Source organism: Calliphora vicina, chromosome 3 (assembly GCF_958450345.1).
Source record: "Calliphora vicina chromosome 3, idCalVici1.1, whole genome shotgun sequence".
In the NCBI taxonomy this organism is placed as follows: Eukaryota; Metazoa; Arthropoda; class Insecta; order Diptera; family Calliphoridae; genus Calliphora; species Calliphora vicina.
The window spans coordinates 101,835,757-101,856,588 of record NC_088782.1 but is presented as its reverse complement, the minus strand read 5'-3'; the positions used below and the strand labels follow the sequence as shown (position 1 = coordinate 101,856,588).

The window sequence follows — 20,832 nt, the reverse complement described above, 5'->3', positions numbered from 1 at the left end:
GCTACCTTAATTTCAATGTGTTTACTATTGAATGGCATTAAAATTTTTGAAATCGGATTTTACAAAAAGTTGGACTTTTGGCCGATGAAATTGAGATATGAGCCACTATCAAAATTTATTGGTCGGACCTTGTAATTTTGGAAAATAATTGATTATGTTGTATAGTGTAATTTGTGATGGCTACTATGCATTTGATTGGCAACTCTTCCGAAATTCAAATTTGAATTATAAAATTGTTCAAATCGCATTTCAATCAAAATTACTGTTGTGTTGTTTTATTTATTTGTTAAATTTCTGTTATTATAATTTATTTTTATCAAAATGCAAGCAACCGAATTTGATATTAAAAATGCTTATTTGCATCATCGTTTGCGTGTTAGGTGTGCCAAGGCCATAATCGATCATCATCCACCTCTGTTGCATGCTGGAAATTTTAGTCGATTTTCCAAAATGAAAGAAGACGTTCAGACATTAATGGCTCGTAACAAGCAGAATACCCAATTGTTGATCGCCCTGAATAGAGTGGTTCGCACTAAAGGCGAAATCGATACATTTCGAACGGCAGACAATTCATTTGCACCAAACTACTGCAAGCTGCCACAGAAATATCGTCTGTTGCAGCAATTGGATTTTGAAAATGTTAGAATAGGCAAAAAGATCATGTGTGCCAAACCCGAACTAGACACCTGGTTAAGTGAAAAATTCAAAAGAAAAGTAATCCAACAGAAGCCAACGCCATTTAAATATCCCGCCTTAGTAATGAGCAAGTATTCCAACATAGAAATACCCGAAAATCCGTTACAACTTGAGAAATTTCTAAGACCTAAAATATGGTTTAATTTGGAAGTGAAAGATGTGCGTCCTTTGGGTCGCATTATCATGGAACTCTATACAGAGGCAGCTCCCCAAGTAGTAATGGAATTTGTACGCTTATGCTTTGCTAAACAAAAAGAACGTATCAATTTTATACGTTTATTTCCACGTCTCTGGCTGGAAGGTGAAATATCACTGGATGAAAGTACGCTGATCAAGAAAAATATTGAGTATGATAAACGATCTTTGGATCATGGCCAATTTGTTGGAGTGTTATCGTTCAATGTAAGAAATGTTAAATGTTCTCAAAAAGCTATGCTTAATTTTACATTAAGCTTTAAACCATTGCGTGTGTGTAATGGTCGTCGTGTAGGGTTTGGTCATGTTTGTAGAGGCTTTAAAGTTTTAAGTTGTATCGAAGATTTTGGCACTAAAAATGGTAAACCATCTAAAGAAATTGTGGTGTCTAATTGTGGAATTTTTGTGTAAATTAAAAAATAATAATAAAGTTTATAATCTACTTAAATAAGAAATATTTTATTATTTTCTTTATTTAACTAAAAATTCTGTTGGATAAGCATAGTACCAACATGATAGGAATATATACATATATTTTTTTAATTTACGAAAAATATTTTATTTTTGTTTCATCGCGGTCTAACGTGTAGTAGGTTTTTCAAAAAACAGAAGTCCAAATAAGTATATTTCAAGTGTTTACTTCAACATTGCAGTACCGAAAATGTCATCGCAAGATTTGAGTTTTGGATAAATTGTGTATTTCTAGACCTATGTGCATACGTGGCCTAAGATCCAATTTTTTCCGAAACTCAAGTTAGTGAATCGGTCGACCCAACTTATTTTCTTGTTCCCGGATATCACATTACTACAGATTTTACCACAAACAGGGGTCTTGCTGTTTATGTGCGTGACAGTTTATTATACCAACCCATGAACTCAAGTTAGTGAATCGGTTTACCACTATTTGGATAAAAATTAAAAGATCTGCTCACAGACCAAATGTGTTTTCTGTACCGGAGTCCAATCATAGGAAGATAATCTTCCTATAATGGATTCGATGCTCTCTCCAATACCATCTCTAAAATTTTGGAAGTGCATCCAGACACAGAAATCACCATAACTGGTGATTTCAATGTACATAATACCTCCTGGCTTGTACACTCCAGCCATACTTCAGCCGAGGGCCAGTATGCTGAACTTTTTGCGGTACATATAGTGTTTATAAAAAACCGACTTTTTAAAAAACCGGTTTGTCGGTTAACCGAAAATTGAGCTTTTTTAGAAAACCGGTTTTTCGGTTAACCGACAGCGAAAAAACCGGTTTAACCGGTTAACCGTCATATATATGTAGAAAACATAAAATGTCCAATAAAGTATATACAGCTTTAAAATTTGTAGTTTTTAGTAGTCAGGAATGGTTAATATTAAATACCTATGAATATACAAAAGTGCTAAGTCCATTTTATTTTGTAAAGATTTCAAAATTATTATCTCAGTCAAATGGAATTGAGTATAAATATGTTACTAAATATATAATATACTTGTTTTAATTATTGGTTTATTCATTAAATTTTTCTGATATGGAACAGAAAATGAAGCAAGTCCCAAAAAATGACCTATAAGATGCAAGCGCACTTCTTCTTAGCTGTGATTATTTGTTATTATAAATCATACCAAATAATTAATAAAACTCCATTATCAGATTTCAAAATATATCAAATTATGGATTTTGGAACGTTGTTATTTCTGAAAAGGACTTTGTACACTAAGCTAACGAAATGAATAATAAAATAAAATTTTAAGAACAAAACACACTAATGAAGTCAAATTGATTGAAAGAAGGTATGCACATCAAATTCAACTTGACGTTTGGTAAAATCATCACTAAGTTTATAATGAATCATTATTAAGATTTTGCTTAACTTCTAGAATTCTGCGGAATTTAATTTTTATAGTTTGATTATGTGCAATTTATCCTGAAAAAGTTTTTAAGTAAACTCATCGTCCTCTACTATTTAGAATCATTGTAATTCTTAAAAATATCAATCTAAATAGGTTTATATTGTAAATCAGCAGTTTTGGTTTCAAATCAGACCAATAATGTTTGTACAATGAATATAAAAAATGCACAAAACCATGAGATTTCTTAATTTTAAACCTAAATTTTAAAAACCGGTTAACCGAGTGATAAAAACCGGATAAACCGGTTAACCGAAAATCAACAATTTAAATTAACCGGTTCGCAAAAAACCGAGATTTCGAAGAAAAACCGGTTTTTCGGTTAACCGGTTAACCGGTTTATAAACACTAGGTACATAACTATCTTACTCAGTTAATAACTAAACCTACACATATTCCCAACACGGTTGGGGTGAACGGTAACATACTTGGCTTATTTTTGACCTCTCACCCAGAAAAATATAATGTTGATATTCTTGCACCCATGGGAAATTCTGACCATAGCACGATTTCCATATCATTCTGGTATTCTGCCCTCAGGGGTTCCCAGAAGGCTTCACCTGAACGTCTGTTGTTTTAGTATAGTAAGGCCGAATGCAATGAGCTCAAAAGTTTCTTTGACAACTTTAATTGGAATCTATGCATCCTGGATGACAACATCGACGCAGCTGCCGAGATGGTAGTGAACATGGTTCTATTGGGAGTGAAACTATTCATACCAAGAAGGAACATTTCAAGCAAATCGATGGACAAATGTTGGTTCAATAGAACTTGCCGTGATGTAGTTCGAAATAAAAATAGGGCATTTCGGAATTGGTGCAGAAATAAGAATCCCCATGCTGATCAACTCCGTAGACAGGCACGTAATACCAACATCACATACGATCTAGAATACTTGATGCCCCAAAAAACAGCAAAAGTTTCTGGCCCTTTGTCAAGAGGATTCGGAACAACATCGGTGCTTCAATTCCTCCCCTTCGTACTGGTGATTGTATTGTAAATGAAGCTAAGGGAAAGGCAAACCTTTTGGCAAAAATTTTCTCTAAAAATTCATTTCTTCCCGACTGCAATCAATCGTTGTCTATGATACCCACTGTATCTTGTATTATGCCTAAAATATTTTTCAGAACTCGGGTAGTTAAGAAAGTTCTATCCGGACTCAATGTGAATAAATTCCCTGGTGCCGATTACATTCCAGCACTTGTCTTAAAAAAATGTTCATCATCGCTGGCCAGTCCACTTAGGAATCTTTTTTACCTTTCATATCATTCTGGAATTTTCCCCAATTGTTGGAAGGTCGCCAACGTCCAGCAATTTGTTCGGCGCTCTCGAAGGTTATGGAGAGCATGTTAAACTATCACCTTGTCAATTATTTAGAATAGAACAAACTTATAAATGACAGACAATATGGCTTCCGTAGTAGTCGTTCAACTGGAGACCTAATGGCGTTTCTTTCAGAACAGTGGTGTCAATCAATACACCGCATGGGAGAGAGTAAAGTAGTCGCACTCGACATTTCGAAGGCATTCGACCGGGTGTGGCATGATGGACTAGTTTCGAAATTGACCTCGTTCGGTATCGGCGTAGAATTTTTTCGTTTTATTTCTAGTTTCCTTCGTGGTCGTACTATAAGGGTAGTAATAAATGGGATTTGCTCCGAAAACTTCATATTGAGCTCTGGAGTCCCCCATGGATCTGTTCTTTCTCCTTCCCTTTTTTTAATTTTCATGAACGATTTACTAACAATCACTTCAATTCCTATTTATTCTTTCGCGGATGACAGTAATATCTGTCACTTATATTCATTCGACCATAGACCTAATCTTTCTGAGATTAAACTGTCAAGAATGAATATGGACGACTCGATAAATCGTGACCTTACAACAATCTCCAGATGGGGTGAATTGAACCGAGTTAATTTCAACGCACTCAAAACTCAGTGCTGCCTATTGACACATAAACGCCTTGAGATTTCACCAGAATCAATTCTTCGTATGGGTAACACAACTGTTGGAGTTTCAGATAACCTTTTGATTCTAGGTACGAGAATTCAGTGTGACGTCCGTTCGAATCGTCATATATTCGATGTTGCGAAGGAAACATTTAGTTGCTTGGGTTTCTTGAGACGGTGTCGGTCATATTTTTCCCCTTCTGACCTTCTTCGTATATACACAAGCTTCATTCGTCCAAAAATGGAATATAATTCCCACATATGCGCCGGAGCTGCAAGGTCAAGTTTTGAGCTGCTGGACCGGGTTCAAAGAAGTTCGATTGATCTTATGGGTGATGAAAATGTTACCCGGTTTATCGATACTTTAGAACATCGTCGTAATGTGGGCAGCCTATCCTTATTTTACAGATATTATCACTGGTGTTGTTCAGTAGACATAAGTAATCTCATACCTAATACGCGCACTTTCATTCGGAGCACACGACTATCACACAGATCGCACCCAGATCGCACACAGATCGCACCCATTAATTTGAGTACCGGCCGCACGACACATTATATGGAAAATTTTTTTTTTGGTCGAACCATACGTGTGTGGAATCTACTACCTGCCAACTTATTTCTGGTAGAATATTATTTATCAATTCAATTCAAGTCAAACGTCAACAAAAACTACTCCCTCTTTCCTCCTTCTCACAACTTTATTTCATAACATCAACAAAATGCACTGCATATATAGGGGTATCCCCTGAGAGTTGTTTATACAAAAAAAAATAACCTTAACATTTGTTTTTACGATACCCGACAACAAATATTTCCAAATTTTTAATTTGCTCTGACAGTCTCTCGACATTTCTCGCCGTCAAAAATTCACTGTACGAATCACCGATTACACAGTGCAACAGTGAAAAAACACACGATCATGACTATATATGTTCGACTCTACTACCAGAGGGTAGTAAAACCCTATACTCAGTTTGTCCAGTTTGGTGACCTGTTTTTTTTTATGGGCCCCCAAAGTTTCTGAAAATCAGTAGGGCATCTAAAAAAGGTGTCATCAGTTTTTTGTTAACAGCTAATTCAGATTTTGTGATACGGCTTAACTTTATATGACAATAATATAGCTAAGAGTCCGCCAAAGAAATTTTGTGACAATTGTTTTCAAAAAAAATAGCTTTTTCGTGCACTTTTGTTGAAAAAAATATAGGAAGAAATTTTTTTTTTTTACTTTTTTTAGAATAACTTCCAGGGTCTCCTAATTGTTCACTAACAATATTTAGCAAAGTTGTAGCTACGGTAAAGTTGAACAACTCTTGAGAACATATCAATGCATTCTGAATGTGTCTAGTCATTCTAAATAGCACATAAAGATCACTTTGTACCTTAACAATTTTCGTTTTTACTATTTTTTTTTGGCTAAAACAAAGATTTTTTGTTAAAATAGTATGATCAAGTCCACACTTCTATGTTGTGCTGTATTATTTACTCGGCTGAGGTGTTCGGAATGGGGATCAGTGAGTGGACCCTCAATGTCACACATTTAAAAAAAAATCGCCAAAAAGCCATTTATGATCAGAATGAGCTGAAATTTAAAATGTAGATAGTCCTTGAGAAGGTCTACAGGTCTATCTGTAGGTATCTCTTTTAGTTCAAGAGATATTTAAGTTTAATTTTTTTTTAAATTTTGCTCGATCTTTTTTTTGTATTTTATATATGATGGGCCTACGAAAGGTCGAAATTTGTTTTTTATATACGACGTATATTTGCGATAAAATTCTAAAGAAAATAAAATAAACCTGATAACAATTATTTCGACCCTATAAAAAGTTACACGCATCCAAAGCTGAAGCATCTTTTTATGTATTTCAACTCTGTATGCGTGTGGTTTTTAAGTTTTTTCCCAAAAAAGTCCCCGTATTTTTTCTTTTATAAAAAACTAATTTTCTTCGTGGCTATATACATTTTTTTATGATCTGGAAAGAGAACTTAATGCAAAAACGTATAAAGTAAAATTTGACTAACTTAAGCGGACGCTGTACCCCCCAGCCCTATCCAAACTTGGCCAATTCTGAAACAAAATTTTAGGTTTGAGTAATAAATTCTAAAAACGCAAAGCTCCTCAAAAGCTCGTCATATTTGTATAGCCCTATATATTGTTTATATACATACAAAACGTTTTTACTATCATACTGTAAATAACGTCAAAGTGGGCTATTTTATAAAAAAAACTCAGTTTTTGGAACACATTTTCCCCGTTTTAGGAATTTTGATGTTTGAAAACAAAAAATGGCAACATTAGTGACGCCATTGACTTACGAACATTTAGATCTATATTACTTCCAAATTTTATTGTGATGTCTGTAACTGTTCAAATTTTACATTAATTCAAAGTTTTTATTTTTCTTGATGGAAAATCACCATTTTATAATATTGTTAGATTTAAAGGTAAAATACGTCCAAAAAAAACATTTCACTAAAATGTCAATCTCCAAGTCATAAGTTTTCCAGCGATGTCAAAATCTTATATAAAGAGCTTATATTTACTCTTCAGAAGCTCCACAAACCTTGCCCACTTTCAAAAATTTTGATGTTTTTTCATATCTTGCATCAAGCCGGTCTTGCGTGATCAAGATTGTATAAAGTGATGCGCCCGGATCATACCGACAATGATTTGCCCATTCTTCGTTATTCCAGCATAATAGAGAAGTATACACTCGAACATACATTTTTAACAAAAAAATTTTGTTTTAGACTCAAAAATAGTAAAAAAATAAAATTTTTAAGCTACAAAGTGATTTTTGACAGCTATTTAGAATGCCTAGATATGTTCGGATTGCATTGATATGTTCACAAGAGTTATTCAGATTTACCGTAGCTACAACTTTGAAAAATATTGTTATTGAAAAATTAGCAGTCCCTGGAAGTTATTCTAAAAAAAGTAAAAAAAAAAATTGTTCTTCCTATATTTTTTCAACAAATGTGCACGAAAAAGCAATTTTTTGGAAACAAATTTTAACAAACTTTATTTGGCGGACTCTTAGCTATATTATTGCCATATAAAGTTGAGCCGTATCACAAAGTCTGAATTAGCTGTTAACCAAAAACTGATGACACCTTTTTTAGAGGCCCTACTGATTTTCAGAAACTTTGGGGGCCCGTAAAAAAAAATCGGTCACCAAAATGGACAAACTGAGTATAGGGTTTTACTACCCTTTAGTAGTAGAGTCGAACCTATACTGTCATGATCTTGTGTTTTTTCAAAAGTCTTCATTTGTTGCATAGTGTTATTAACCAACTAAGAAATATTTGCAACTAAAATTTAAATAACACCAAAGTCATGTGCGTACCTTCCCATGTTGCCGCTGAAGAAGTTAAACGGCGACCTTTGGTAAAATATCCGACTAGCGAAGCTAGTGATATCTTTAATACCATCGATACCTTTTTGACTTCTACAAAGGCAAAAAACGGGCTGATTACCAGCACAATTATAAAAGCATCAACCCAACGGGAGACAAACCATTATATCCCAAAAACTGCTCCAGAAATGAAACAACTTTATTTGTGCGCCTTAGAATCGGTCATTGCAAACTTTCCCATCAACATATTTTCGTAAGAACTCAAGCACCAGTATGTTCCTCCTGTAACACACACCTCAATACAGCCCATATTCTTGACGAGTGCCGTACATACAATACATCCAGAACGCGAATTTTCGGAACGAAAAGTTTATTTAACTCCACTATGATTTGGCGTATGATGAATATAGAATTGCTGTATGAATTAATATTACGTTTGTGATAACGTCTAAATACCATGATTATCAATCCGAATCAAACATTTTATTGTAAAATGACATGGATTTACTAGGCCATATGTTTGCATATTTAATTAAATTTTACTTCAATTATCAAAAAAAAATTTTTCTTCCTTTTTGATTTAATAAATACATACTTTTAGGTCATATTTTGATGTTTTTTAACATATTTTGGCACATAACTTTAATATTAAATTCACCCCTAATGATAACTTGTTTTGGTAGTGACATGGACACAAAATTGTTGGGGTTGTTGTCTGTCAATCTAAAGATGACACAATTTCTAAGAAAATAAAGTCAATTCAACTGTCATAAGCCATACGCCAATATTTATAAAACAAAAGACAATTTGGGCATTTGTTACAACTTAAGTTGACTTTTCATGGCTCAAACCTTAAATAAAGTGTTTATTTATTTCATCATAATAATCATTAACAATATAAATATTGCAGTTTAGCTTTCAATATAAATCATGAAAAAACCTTTAATCCCAATAGACTACAATTTCACCAACCACTTGTTGGTTATGGAATAAAGCTGGTCTGAGCCGCATTATTATATATCAGTTTTATTTCATTTAAGTTTTAGGTGTTGGGCAAGAGAAGGTCTGTTTGAATTAGTTCCATAGTACAACCAAATATGTATTGTAATTGTACATGATGATATACTATTGTTTATTTATATAAATAATATCATGTCTATGTAAGTATATGTTACAGTATCATATATTAACATGTGTTTTGTATCATATATTATTTATTTTATATTATCTTTTTTATTTATTTATATTTCTTTGTATTTTTTTCTCTTTCTTGGCGAAAATCTCTTGGGTATAATTTAATACAATTATGTCTGGATGTATGAGTGTATATCTTCTGACTGAGTTTCTGTGTGTAGGCCCATAACTGTTTTATTTTTAACGGTAATTGGCTGATTATAAACACATTCCATGGCATCGATACTTGAATATTCAACGTGTACTTCTCCTGCTTAAATGGTCGTGCTTGTGTGCACAAGAATAGTTGTGTGTGTGTGTTTTTGTTTCCCTATATACAGTGGTTTGGGTGAATATAAAAATAATTGAAAATCGTAATAAAACTTAAGTTTTGTGAAAATATTTACTGCAATGTCAAATTTAGGCGTAGGCTAATATAATCATACAAGACAAGAACTTGCAAAATCAATGGGAGCTACTTAAGCAGCAATTTCAAAACGTTTGCGAGCGGTAGGGTTCATCCAAAAGTGGGGAAATTAGGTACCATGCGAATTAGAGCCGAGAGACCTTTTACATATCCGGAATTATGTTTCAATGCTATAAAAGAAAATCATTTTTGCACCGAATCATCACTTTCCATGAAAAATGGATCCATTACTATAACATGAAGTGTAAGAGATCGTGAAGCCCGACCAAACCGACACTAAATCCAAATATCTATGGCGCTAAGAAAATTCTCTGTATTTGGTGGGGGAAAAAGGGTTGGAGCAAAAAGCTGATAGCTATTATGAGCTGCTGAAATCTGACCAGACCACCACAGGAAACCTCTACGTATCGTAAAATATTCGTTTGAATCGAGCACTTACCGAAAAACTCCCAGAATATACGGCCAGACATGAAACCGTAATATTCCATCAAAACGACGCGTCGCGACTTTAGGCCACATGTTGTAACACCTGTTAAAACTACTTAGAAAAAAGTGTTTACGAAGTTTTTCCTCACCCGCCTTATAGTCCAAACCTTGCCCCGTCCGAGTACTATTTGTTTCGATCGATGAAGAACACTGTCTCTGAGATACGCTTCACTTCAGAAAATGGTATCCGAAATGGGCTTGATACGTTCTTGTCCTCAAAAGATGAGAAGTTCTTTTGGCGAGGAAACCATATGTTGGCAGAAAGGTGGGAATACCAATATCTTGAATAGATTTATATTCTACAAATGTTTCAAAATAAAATCTAATAATTTTAAAAAATAACACGTTTTTAAGTAATACACCAAATATTTTAGAACCTATTAATGCCGAAGTGGGTAGAAAAAGGCACAGGTTTAGTTGCAATAGTTAAAATGAAATATCCACAAAAATATAAATACCTTAAATACAGTCTGTATAAAATTTCATCAAATTCGGACGATGAAATCGGGGGTCTGGCGTTAATGGGATAAACAGCACAGGTTTTCAAAAAATTAATATTTCGCCGATTGCAAAAAGTTCTATTTGGTTTAACTGTTTGTTTTAAGAAGGAGGCTGTATTTAATTATTTTAAATTTTAAATAATTAAGGATATTTTTTGAAGTAATATAAAATGGTTTATAAAATTTGAAGTCTTAAATCGGCCAAGTAGAACCAAATTTCTGAAGCAAAATGTACGACAACCTCCAGGAAAGTTGATATTTTTATACCAACCATCATTCTATTTGTAACATATAGATATATTGGTCATAGAACCAAAAAGTATATAAATTCTGGGTTGTCTATGATTTTAAGATGATCTAGCTATGTATGTCCTTCCGTTTGCCTATTTTTTGAAAATACGATAGGGCCCAAACAATAACCTATCTGTTGATAAGGTTTGTTTGGTATTTAAAATGGGCAATATCGGTACATGATTTCATATAACACTCATGATTTCACATATCAGGGAGGGGTTCTATAACCACTCCTGTGGAATCTTGACATTAATCTATTGTTCCTGAAATTAGACTCCATGATGTGTGTCATATATGGTGGAACCTGAATATACAAGCTATAGCTCTGGTATCAATTTGATTTGCCGGGTGTCTCTTAACGAGGTGAATCGTGGATGAACTGGCCAAAACAGGCTCATGTCTGCAAGTCGACGAGTATGATCAGTTGGTCGATATACTGCTCTCTTCTCGTACAGCCCAATTTGTTTTAGTCTACTCAGCTCAGATGTTCTAGTTTCACAAATTGCTCGATATCGAGGCTTACATAGCCCATTTACGACGAGGTCAATTTCCCTTACGGGGGCTATCACGGGCTTGGCTACAAATTTTGATAGGCATTCTAGGAGACTGAACACTCCTTATTAAGACTTCCGTAGAAGTAGCCATGACGAAGACGAGGAAACTGTTGAACACCTCATCTGCTTTAATAACCTAATCTCACTAATACTATTTTAGCAACTATAACTAAGTTGATTATGCGGAAATCTTGATAAAATTTTTCATAAATTAGTTCTAAGTAACGTATGCGGAATGAAATTGCAACAAAAATTTTACACTGGCCAAAAGAATAAGTACTAGTGTTTTAGAACTTATTTTGAATTAAGTTATATTTTGCCTTAATACTTTAAAACACCATTTGAAAAACTGGCTTTTAGTTATCTCAAAATATTAACTAAAAAAGAACTAACTTGAAAAAACATTTGTAATTTTTTCCATATTATATCAATTATCATCGGGAACAATTTGTTATATTTTACATCCAGTGGCTGAGAAAGGCAGGGAAGTGGACTTTTTTCGGAAGTAAATGAACCTATTATTGATAAGGTGTGCAAAGTAGAACATAATTTTTTTTTCTAAAAATATAAATATGGATCTTAATCAATCAGATGTAAATTAGAAGTTTTGACTTTTTTGGAATTTGATTTGACCATCAATTCGAATTAATATATTATGAAATGTGTATACAAAATTAATCATTTCATAAAAAGAAACATCAGAGATTATTTTTTTAAAAAGAAAGTTCTTCTTAACTGTTCCATCATGTCACATTTGAAATTCCAGATTTTCTAAACTGAAAAAATGTCCATATTTTTTGAAATTAAAAATAACAGTGTGTATCAAATTTCGGGTCATTAAATCTTTCCCGAATGAGACCAACGGGAAGTGATAGTAGAACATCAGTAGACCAAAACCCCCAAAGGGGTTTAAAAAGTTAGCTCGTATTTTAAAGTTATGCGCCTTTAAAGTTCAGCTTTGAGTAAAAATTTTTCATATATATTTAATTTTTAAAATTTAATTTGTATTTTTTTTTACATAGTTTATATAAAAATTAACTACATTATATACATATTTCGAGGTCTTTTCTGCTCTGGTGGATGCTCTGTAGAACCAGAATTTGAAGTAGACAAATTTTGTAGTTCACTTCCTGTGTTTTCTTCTCCTTCATCATCGTAATGCAAGTTCTTGCTCCACCAACAAATTTCCGCTAATACAGCATCGGGAGACTTTTTCCCTCGATATCTGCAAAATTTGGGTTAAAATGTATTGGGAAAAAAAAAATATATGTATATTAAAAATTACCTCATTTCAAATGGCATTGTAATTTGGTGGTACTGTTCATCTTGTTCATCTGATTCGGTCGCTAGTTGCTGACCGAAGTAGTCTAGATGATGATGTAGGTAATGAATTTTGAGCGACATATTAACGCCTATTTTAGAAAAAGCATTCATCATTGCGTTAACAGATCTCTGATAGCTGTCAGACCTATTTTTACCCAACAACCCGCCAATAACTTCTTTGATTGATTGCCAAGCAATTAATTCGTTTTTATTTAAAATATTATCAAATTCCTGAGTTTTGACCAGCTTCGGAATGTCTGGACCATTCACAACACCTAAAGAATGAAAAGTTGTAAAAAAATATATAATTTAATCAAGAAAAATATACTTATTTTAAATGTTTTACCTTCTTTTAATTTATTTTCAGTGAGTCGCACACTGTGGTAAATCACAAATCTAGCTGGACAAAATTAAAAAATAAATGTCTGCCAACATTCTTTCTGATCTCAGTACAATAGGGAACTGTAATTCATGTTTTGTTTTTTTGGTTTTTAGCTCCGATTAGTAAAACCTAAGCTTTAGAGTCAGTTGTTATCAACAGGTACATTAAGATTTCAAAGAGAAGTGTATTTTTTGTGTGACTTTGGTTTATGATTAAAAAGGCTACGGTGATTTTATTGTCATAATTTTTTTATATTATTATTAAGCTGTATTTCAAGGAAATATGCAACAATTTTCATTTCATTATTTCCATTGTAACTATTAAAAAAAACTATTTTTTGTGAGAAGATCAGAAATTGGAAAAAATAAAATATTTTCTTTTTTCAAGCAGAGTTAAAGCTGTTTATTCCGCATAGTTCCGCTGTAAAACTATATTTGGGTTAATCTGTCAAGTGTTCGCTTTAAGCTAAATTAAAAACATCTTGCGCATTTTTGCGACCGCCATACATTTTTTTTCACTTTTCCAGTATGACCTACACAAAGAAAAAATAAAATATTTCTTTTTTCAAGTAGAGTTACTGCTGTTTATTCCGGATAGTTCCGGTGTAAAACTATATTTGAGTTAATCTTTCAAGTGTTCACTTCAAGGTAAATCAAAAACATCTTGCGCATTCTTGCGACCGCCATAAATTTTTTCACTTTTCCAGTATGACTTCTACTTTTTCACGAAAGAAAATTTTTGAAGAATGGGTAAAAACTCCCAAAATACATTGCGAAAAAAAAAGTTGGTTTTTTATAATCGTTTATATATTTGAACTCATTTTTTATATGATTCATAAGTGAGAAGTGAACCCAACGTGATTTATTAATTTTGTCCAGTTAGATTTGCGATCTACCACACTGTGAGTCGGCGGAAAATTTTTGCTAATGTAGTGTAAACTTCATCCCTCTTAACCACAGTTTTCAAAAAACTTTTTACTACACCGAGTTTTATATGTAATGGTGGTAATAAAACTTTGTCTTGAGGTACCAGGGGATCTTCAATGACGTTGGCATTTTCCTACACTTCCATTCATGATTTGCATATTGATCACCCTTATATCTGTAGTCCCAGTCACATAGAAAGCACATGTATTTAATGTATCCAGATTGCAATCCCCGAAGAATTGCTACCACCTTCAAGTCACAGCATATTTTCCATTGATGTTTATTGTAGTCTACTTCTTGAAGAATAGTTTTTAATGTGTCATACGTTTCTTTCGTTTCTACACTATAGGCAATTGATACCGATGATTTTGAGTTTGTTTGATGGAGCAACACTGCTTTTAGACTGGTTTTGGAGCTATCAATAAAAAGTCTCCACTCAGCCGCATTGTAACCAAAATGGGATCATTTGACTAGAACATTCAACTAAAATTACTTTACATAAATATTGACTTACTTCAATAGATTATTCATAAAGTATATATGAAAAATTTTTACTCAAAAAAACTGAACTTTAAAGGCGAATAACTTTTAAACACGAGCAAACCTTTAAAAACCCTTTGGGGGTTTTGGTACACTAATTATCTACTTTCATTTCCCGTTGGTCTCATTCGGGAAAGATTTTCTTGTTTCACAGTGTAATTTGAGAGTTTTTAGACCTTTTTAAATAGAAGAGATTTTGCAGATTATGTAAAATAAAAATCGAGAAAAAAAGACCATGACACTCAAATAGGAGCTGAGAAAAGTGCAAACATCGGTATTTTCAACACATGTATATAAATTTATTCATAACTGCCACAAATGTATATGAATATAATACATTTTTTGCTTACATTCAATCAATACAATGGGCTATTTTATAAAGGTTTTGTAAATTATTTGTTTTAACATTGGAAACAAATATAGCGTTTTCCGTTTTGTTGCAATTTCATTCCGCATACGTTACTCCGAAATTATTTGTCCCTAGTCCTTATACAGGGTCCCCCTCAGAAAATGACTTCAACATTCATATTTATTTTATAATAATTAATATCGCTATGAAATTGGACATAAACAAGTTTTAATATGAACGTAAATCTTTCTACCAATATTTGTGACTTCCGGTGAATAATTATTGACATTTATTTTGAAATTGATGCTACTGTGCCAAATTTAATTCAAGGACACAGAAATGTTTTCATTCACTTGATATGTTTCTACGATCGACTATTGTATACAATACATACTTACATCCGTACGTTAGTATGTATGACTGTGTCTACGTCAATATGAAATTATCCATAACGGCTTAAAACATATTAACAAATACTCTACTTATTGGCAATATAATGAATGATAAGTACACATGTTCAAAATACACAAACATACTTACAAAATAGGGTGGTCCTTATTTTCCACTTGTTGGATTTATGATGCTCCTGAGGCCTTAAGTTATTTTCAGTTAACTAAAAATCAAATGCTGAAATTTTTAGCAAAATCTGATAAACTATTGAGATCTCAAATTTTATTTGAAGTTTCGCGTAGAAATCTATACTAACAATAATTAAAAATATAAAGTAAATGAAATTTTAATTTTCAAGATTTTATTTTTTGTGAAAATATTGTTTCTTTGACCTAAAACTATAAACTTTAAATCAAATGTGCAACCTCAAAATATAGTCCGATTTTTTACAAGTTTTCTTTGGTTTTTAAATTATTTAGAAAAATTTTACACCTTGGAAGCGTAGAAAATCATAAAAACGAAAAATAAGAGCCACCGTAATACACACTCACTCAACCAAGCACACAATCCCATAGACTTTTCTTTATTAAGAAAATTTCGTAACGGACATTTTCTTCTTTTTAGTTAATTTTTCCATTTTCCTTGGCAACTCCATGCACATACATAGTAGTTGTATTGTATGGTATTTACTTTTGGGAAATTTTTTTTTCCTACATCTACCGTAGCCGGATAATGATAATGTTGTGGCTTTTTTAAGGAGGATTGAAAATCTTTTGTATTTTGGTAATTGTTTAAAGCTATAATCGAAGTAAATATTAAATATGTCTAGGCATTTACGTAGGGTTTTCTTTTTTATCAATTTGTTGGCGTTTATTTTATTTATTTAAAATTAAATAAAATTGGTGCAATGATATGGGAAAGTATTCATTAGAAAAAGATATAAGTGAAAAAGCAATCAGCCGTCTCTATTTTTTATTAATTGATTAATTAATTTTATAAACAACCAGATTTTCGTCTTATGAATTATTATGAAGAAATTAACAAAACAAAGATTATCCGAAATAATTTATTAAATTTATCCCATTTCCTCAATCTGTGGTTATCGTTTTTTGTAATGATATACTCCCAATTAATATAATTTAATTTATGAGAACTGTCAGTATATTGTCACGATAAAAAAAAAATTGTGAAAATGGGGCTTAATATCGCAATATAACTGTGAACACAAAATAGGAGCTCTACGAAAAGTTAGTGATTCTTGCTTTAACGAACAACAATTGTTTAACAGTTAGCAGGGCGCATCTGAAAATAGCATACCTGCAAAAACTTACATTGAAAAGTAATGAGTTAAAAAGCTAATATACCTACTATTCGCTACTTACACAATAGCTTTTTAACACGGCGATGTCATTGGAGGTAAGTACTTACCACCATCGCTTACAAGTAGGCAGTTAAATAAGTTGTTTTGTTGTAGAGATATTTATAGAATTTTGTATTAGCAAACAAAATATAATAAAAAAAATAAGTCTCAGCCAAGAGTCGAACCAACAACTATCCGTTTGCTATTCTGCTGTTCTACACACTACACCACTGCTTAGTTATTTTATTGTGAATCAAATAATGGTTTTCACTCAGTAGTACTATATTATTTTCTGTTTTTCTAAAAATAAATATGCAATAAAATAAATGGGCAAATTGAGAAAAAGTAACTGATTATTTATTTTGTTTGTTTACTTTGTTTTTTAGACTTTAGTTCATAAACAAGTACTTATGTATCAGATTATATGCCAGCCATTACTAAACTACTTATATGTAATGCAGGTGGTATGTAGTAGTCATTGAAAAGTAAGCTGTTCAGTAATTGCAAGTCATTACCAAGTTATAGTCACACCATCAAAAATATGAGGTAAATATTTATTTAGTTATTCTCTTTGTATCATGAAGTAATATGTGCTGTAGACAGACTTGGGTGCTACCAATTACATTTTGTAATTACTTACAGGACCAATTACCAATTACGTGTAATTGGTAATTGGCAATAACCAATTACCAATTATAAGTAATTTGTAATTGCTGAATGCCAATTACCAATTACATATAATTGGTAGTTGGTTATTGCTAATTACTAATTACATATAATTGGTATTGGGCTATGGTTAATTACAAATTACATGTAATGGGTAAAAATTAATTGAAATTGAAAGTAATTGATAAAAAATGTGTAATGATTACTTTTAAAGTATTTATTACCAACAATGTAATTATTTAATAACTCGTACATTACACAATATACAAAAAATAAAAAAAAATTAATAGAAACCAAATTTGTTATGTTATTAATATGTTATGTTATTAATATGTAAATGTTATTAATGTGTAAATGCATGTTTTTTCTCGAATGTCCAAATAAAATGTAGACTAATTATCTATTAGAATCGCACATTTTGCTGTAAAATGGCATTGATTTGTTAGTGCATATTTTATTAATAATTCATATTTAGTTATATTAAAGTTCAAACTGCATATTTGTGTGCATATTATCCAAGTTTTTAATAAAAATAGAATTTTTTATCGTAAATGGGCAACATATTTGTCGAATTTGTTATAGAAATAGCTCCAAATGTTGTCGACTTACTTCTTCATTTCTATGAGCAATTGAAAATTATCATTTCAAAAAATTTCGCTTCAAAAAAGTTTAGAGTTATGTTGTTTCATTACAATTTTTAAGATATTTCGTTATCGAACGATTTTGTAACTTCATATAGATACCTCAGTCATTTCCCAGCAGTTCTATGAGACTAGTGATTTTACCTATAATTTAGGGTGACAGCTAGTTACGTAACTATCTACTTGACTAGTTATTTTAACACGTGAATAATCCATTGTATTACTTAGAGACGAATGCATTACTTAAATTACTTAGAGGCACTTAAGTGACAATTGTCTTTACGCTAGATTACATGGGATGCATAAAGAAACTAATTGGCATCTATCTGCAATACAAATAGCTCATACGTGACCCAAAATATATCAATTGGAGTCAGTCAAGTCATCAAACATTAGTCTATAAGGGATAGATTTACTACTTTCTTTACTGCTGGGTTATTACATTACAGCTCGATCAAAATATTGATGATTTTAAAAGACGATTTTCTGAAAATAAGTGAATTCACTTAATTGAGGCTTTGCGATAAAGCAATAAATCTGAACAATTTCTGCCGTTTTCGATTTTTTTTTAAAACAAAAAAATTTGCTGAATTTCTAATTTTAACTCCGAAACTACTGAGCCCATTAAAACGCAATAAGTTATTTAAGTTTATTTTCTAAGTTTATTTTTGTAATATCGGAATAACCATTTTTGAGTTATCATAACTTATGTGGAGCAACGTCTAAATAATTCACGATTTTACAAAAAAAAATGTTTAAAAAAAAACTTTGCATAGAATTTAAAATTTGGACAATAACTACTGGAACTACAATACATCAAAATTGTGTAGTGGTTTAGAAAGCCTCTAAATTTTTTTTCGATTTTGTTGCCTGTGCTATTGTTGAATTTGAAAAATTACGCAAAAAAAATATACATTTTATAAAAGCTTAAATCTTTGCCTCTAGGTACTAAAGTACTAGGATCTAACCTAAACAGTTTTTTTCAAAATAACTCAAAGTTTTGAGGGGGTTTCAAAATCTTTTAAAATATTGTTTAGAAATTTAAAAAAAAAATTAAATGTAATTACCTTTCATGTAATTAGAATTACTTGTTTATCAATTACTTGCAATTACTTTACCAATTACCAATTATATGTAATTGGTAATTACCATATACCAATTACTAATTACAGTAATTGGTAATTGATAAAAGCCAATTACCAATTACCAATTACTTGTAATTGTAATTGGTATTTGTTGGTTGCCAATTACAAAATGTAATTGGATTTGTAATTGGCAAATTTCAATTACTAATTGCTAGTAATTGGTAATTGGTATTTTTCAATTACCAATTACATGTAATGTAATTGGTATTTTATTCAGTCTAATATATTATATTCAGACTACCGTCTTATATTCAGAATACCATCTTATATTCAGATAACCGTCTTATATTCAGACAACCATGTTATACTCAGACTACCGTCTAATATTCAGACTACCGTCTTATATTCAGACTACTGTGTTATATTCAGACAACCATCTTATATTCAGACTACCGTCTTATATTCATACTAATATCTTATATTTAGACTACCGTCTTATATTCAGACCACCGTCTTAAATTCAGACAACCATCTTATATTCATACAACCGTCATATATTCAGACCACCATCTTATATTAAGACAACTATCTTATATTCAGACAACCGTCTTATAGTCTGGTCACCGTCGCCAGACTACCGTCTTACATTCAGACCACCGTCTTATAATCATAAAACCGTTTTATATTCAGACTACTGTCTTATATTCAGACTACTGTCTTATATTCAGACCACCGTCTTATATTTAGTCTGATATTGAGACTACCGTCGTTCATTCACACAACCGTCTTATATTCTACTAAACATTTTCTGAATATCAATGAATATTTTATATAATTAAATCGACTTTAGTGCATGAGTATTTATTTCTGTAAAATACATTATAAAATTTAAGTAATTGATATGTACTCTTGCCATTTTATTAGTACTTAAATTTACATTTCATATTTATATGTTTTTAATTAAATATATGCTGGTATTTAAATAAATATTTATACATATTTTTGTATATGTAGTATCTATCACTCATTTAAATTCCATTAGAATATTTATGTGTATAGTTTTATATACTTATGAACATACGTTAAAGATTTTTTATTGCCAATGACATCTCAATGCTTCCTTTAAAAAACGATTCGAAAATGAGAAATGAGAATCATTAATGTGCAAATATTAGGAGTGAACTGAAGCACAGTTGGTTCATAATTTTTGCATTATGTGTATAACTGAAAATAGCACTTTCATTGCTGAACTATCCCATAACACTTTGGGGTGTAATTTATGCAAAATTCAAACATATTTTTTCTTATACAATTTTAAGCATTACTTTTTAAGACTTGCAAATTAAGGGACACCGTAATACACACGTAGTTGAATTTAAAAAAATGTATTTCTGTTTTGCTAAATTATATATTTACAGTTATATATGTAATTGTATCCAATACACTTAGTGCCTTATTACGAAATACAAAAGGAAAATAACTTAAAAATTTTTGTATGAAAATCACTCAGTTTTTAAATAATTTTTGAGTGTTTTTTATACACTCTAATAAATTTTCATGTAAATTTACTCAATTTATAGTAGGTAACTTTTCTCCTACTACAAATAGGGTAAAAATATACGTTGTGTGTAAATTCAAA

At 31.5% G+C, this 20,832-nt stretch overlaps 1 protein-coding gene across 1 annotated transcript; it reads left to right on the top strand.

The window, feature by feature from the left end:
• The first annotated feature begins 245 nt into the window (after positions 1-245).
• Positions 246-1,332, top strand: LOC135955854 (peptidyl-prolyl cis-trans isomerase E-like). Its single transcript, XM_065506222.1, has one exon. It carries the CDS (start codon positions 322-324, stop codon positions 1,300-1,302), a length of 981 nt encoding a protein of 326 aa, XP_065362294.1. The 5' UTR covers positions 246-321; the 3' UTR covers positions 1,303-1,332.
• The last annotated feature ends 19,500 nt before the right edge of the window (positions 1,333-20,832 follow it).

Excerpts from the sequence above, each read along its gene's own strand:
- LOC135955854 (XM_065506222.1), top strand. The coding sequence starts at position 322 with ATGCAAGCAACCGAATTTGATATTAAAAATGCTTATTTGCATCATCGT.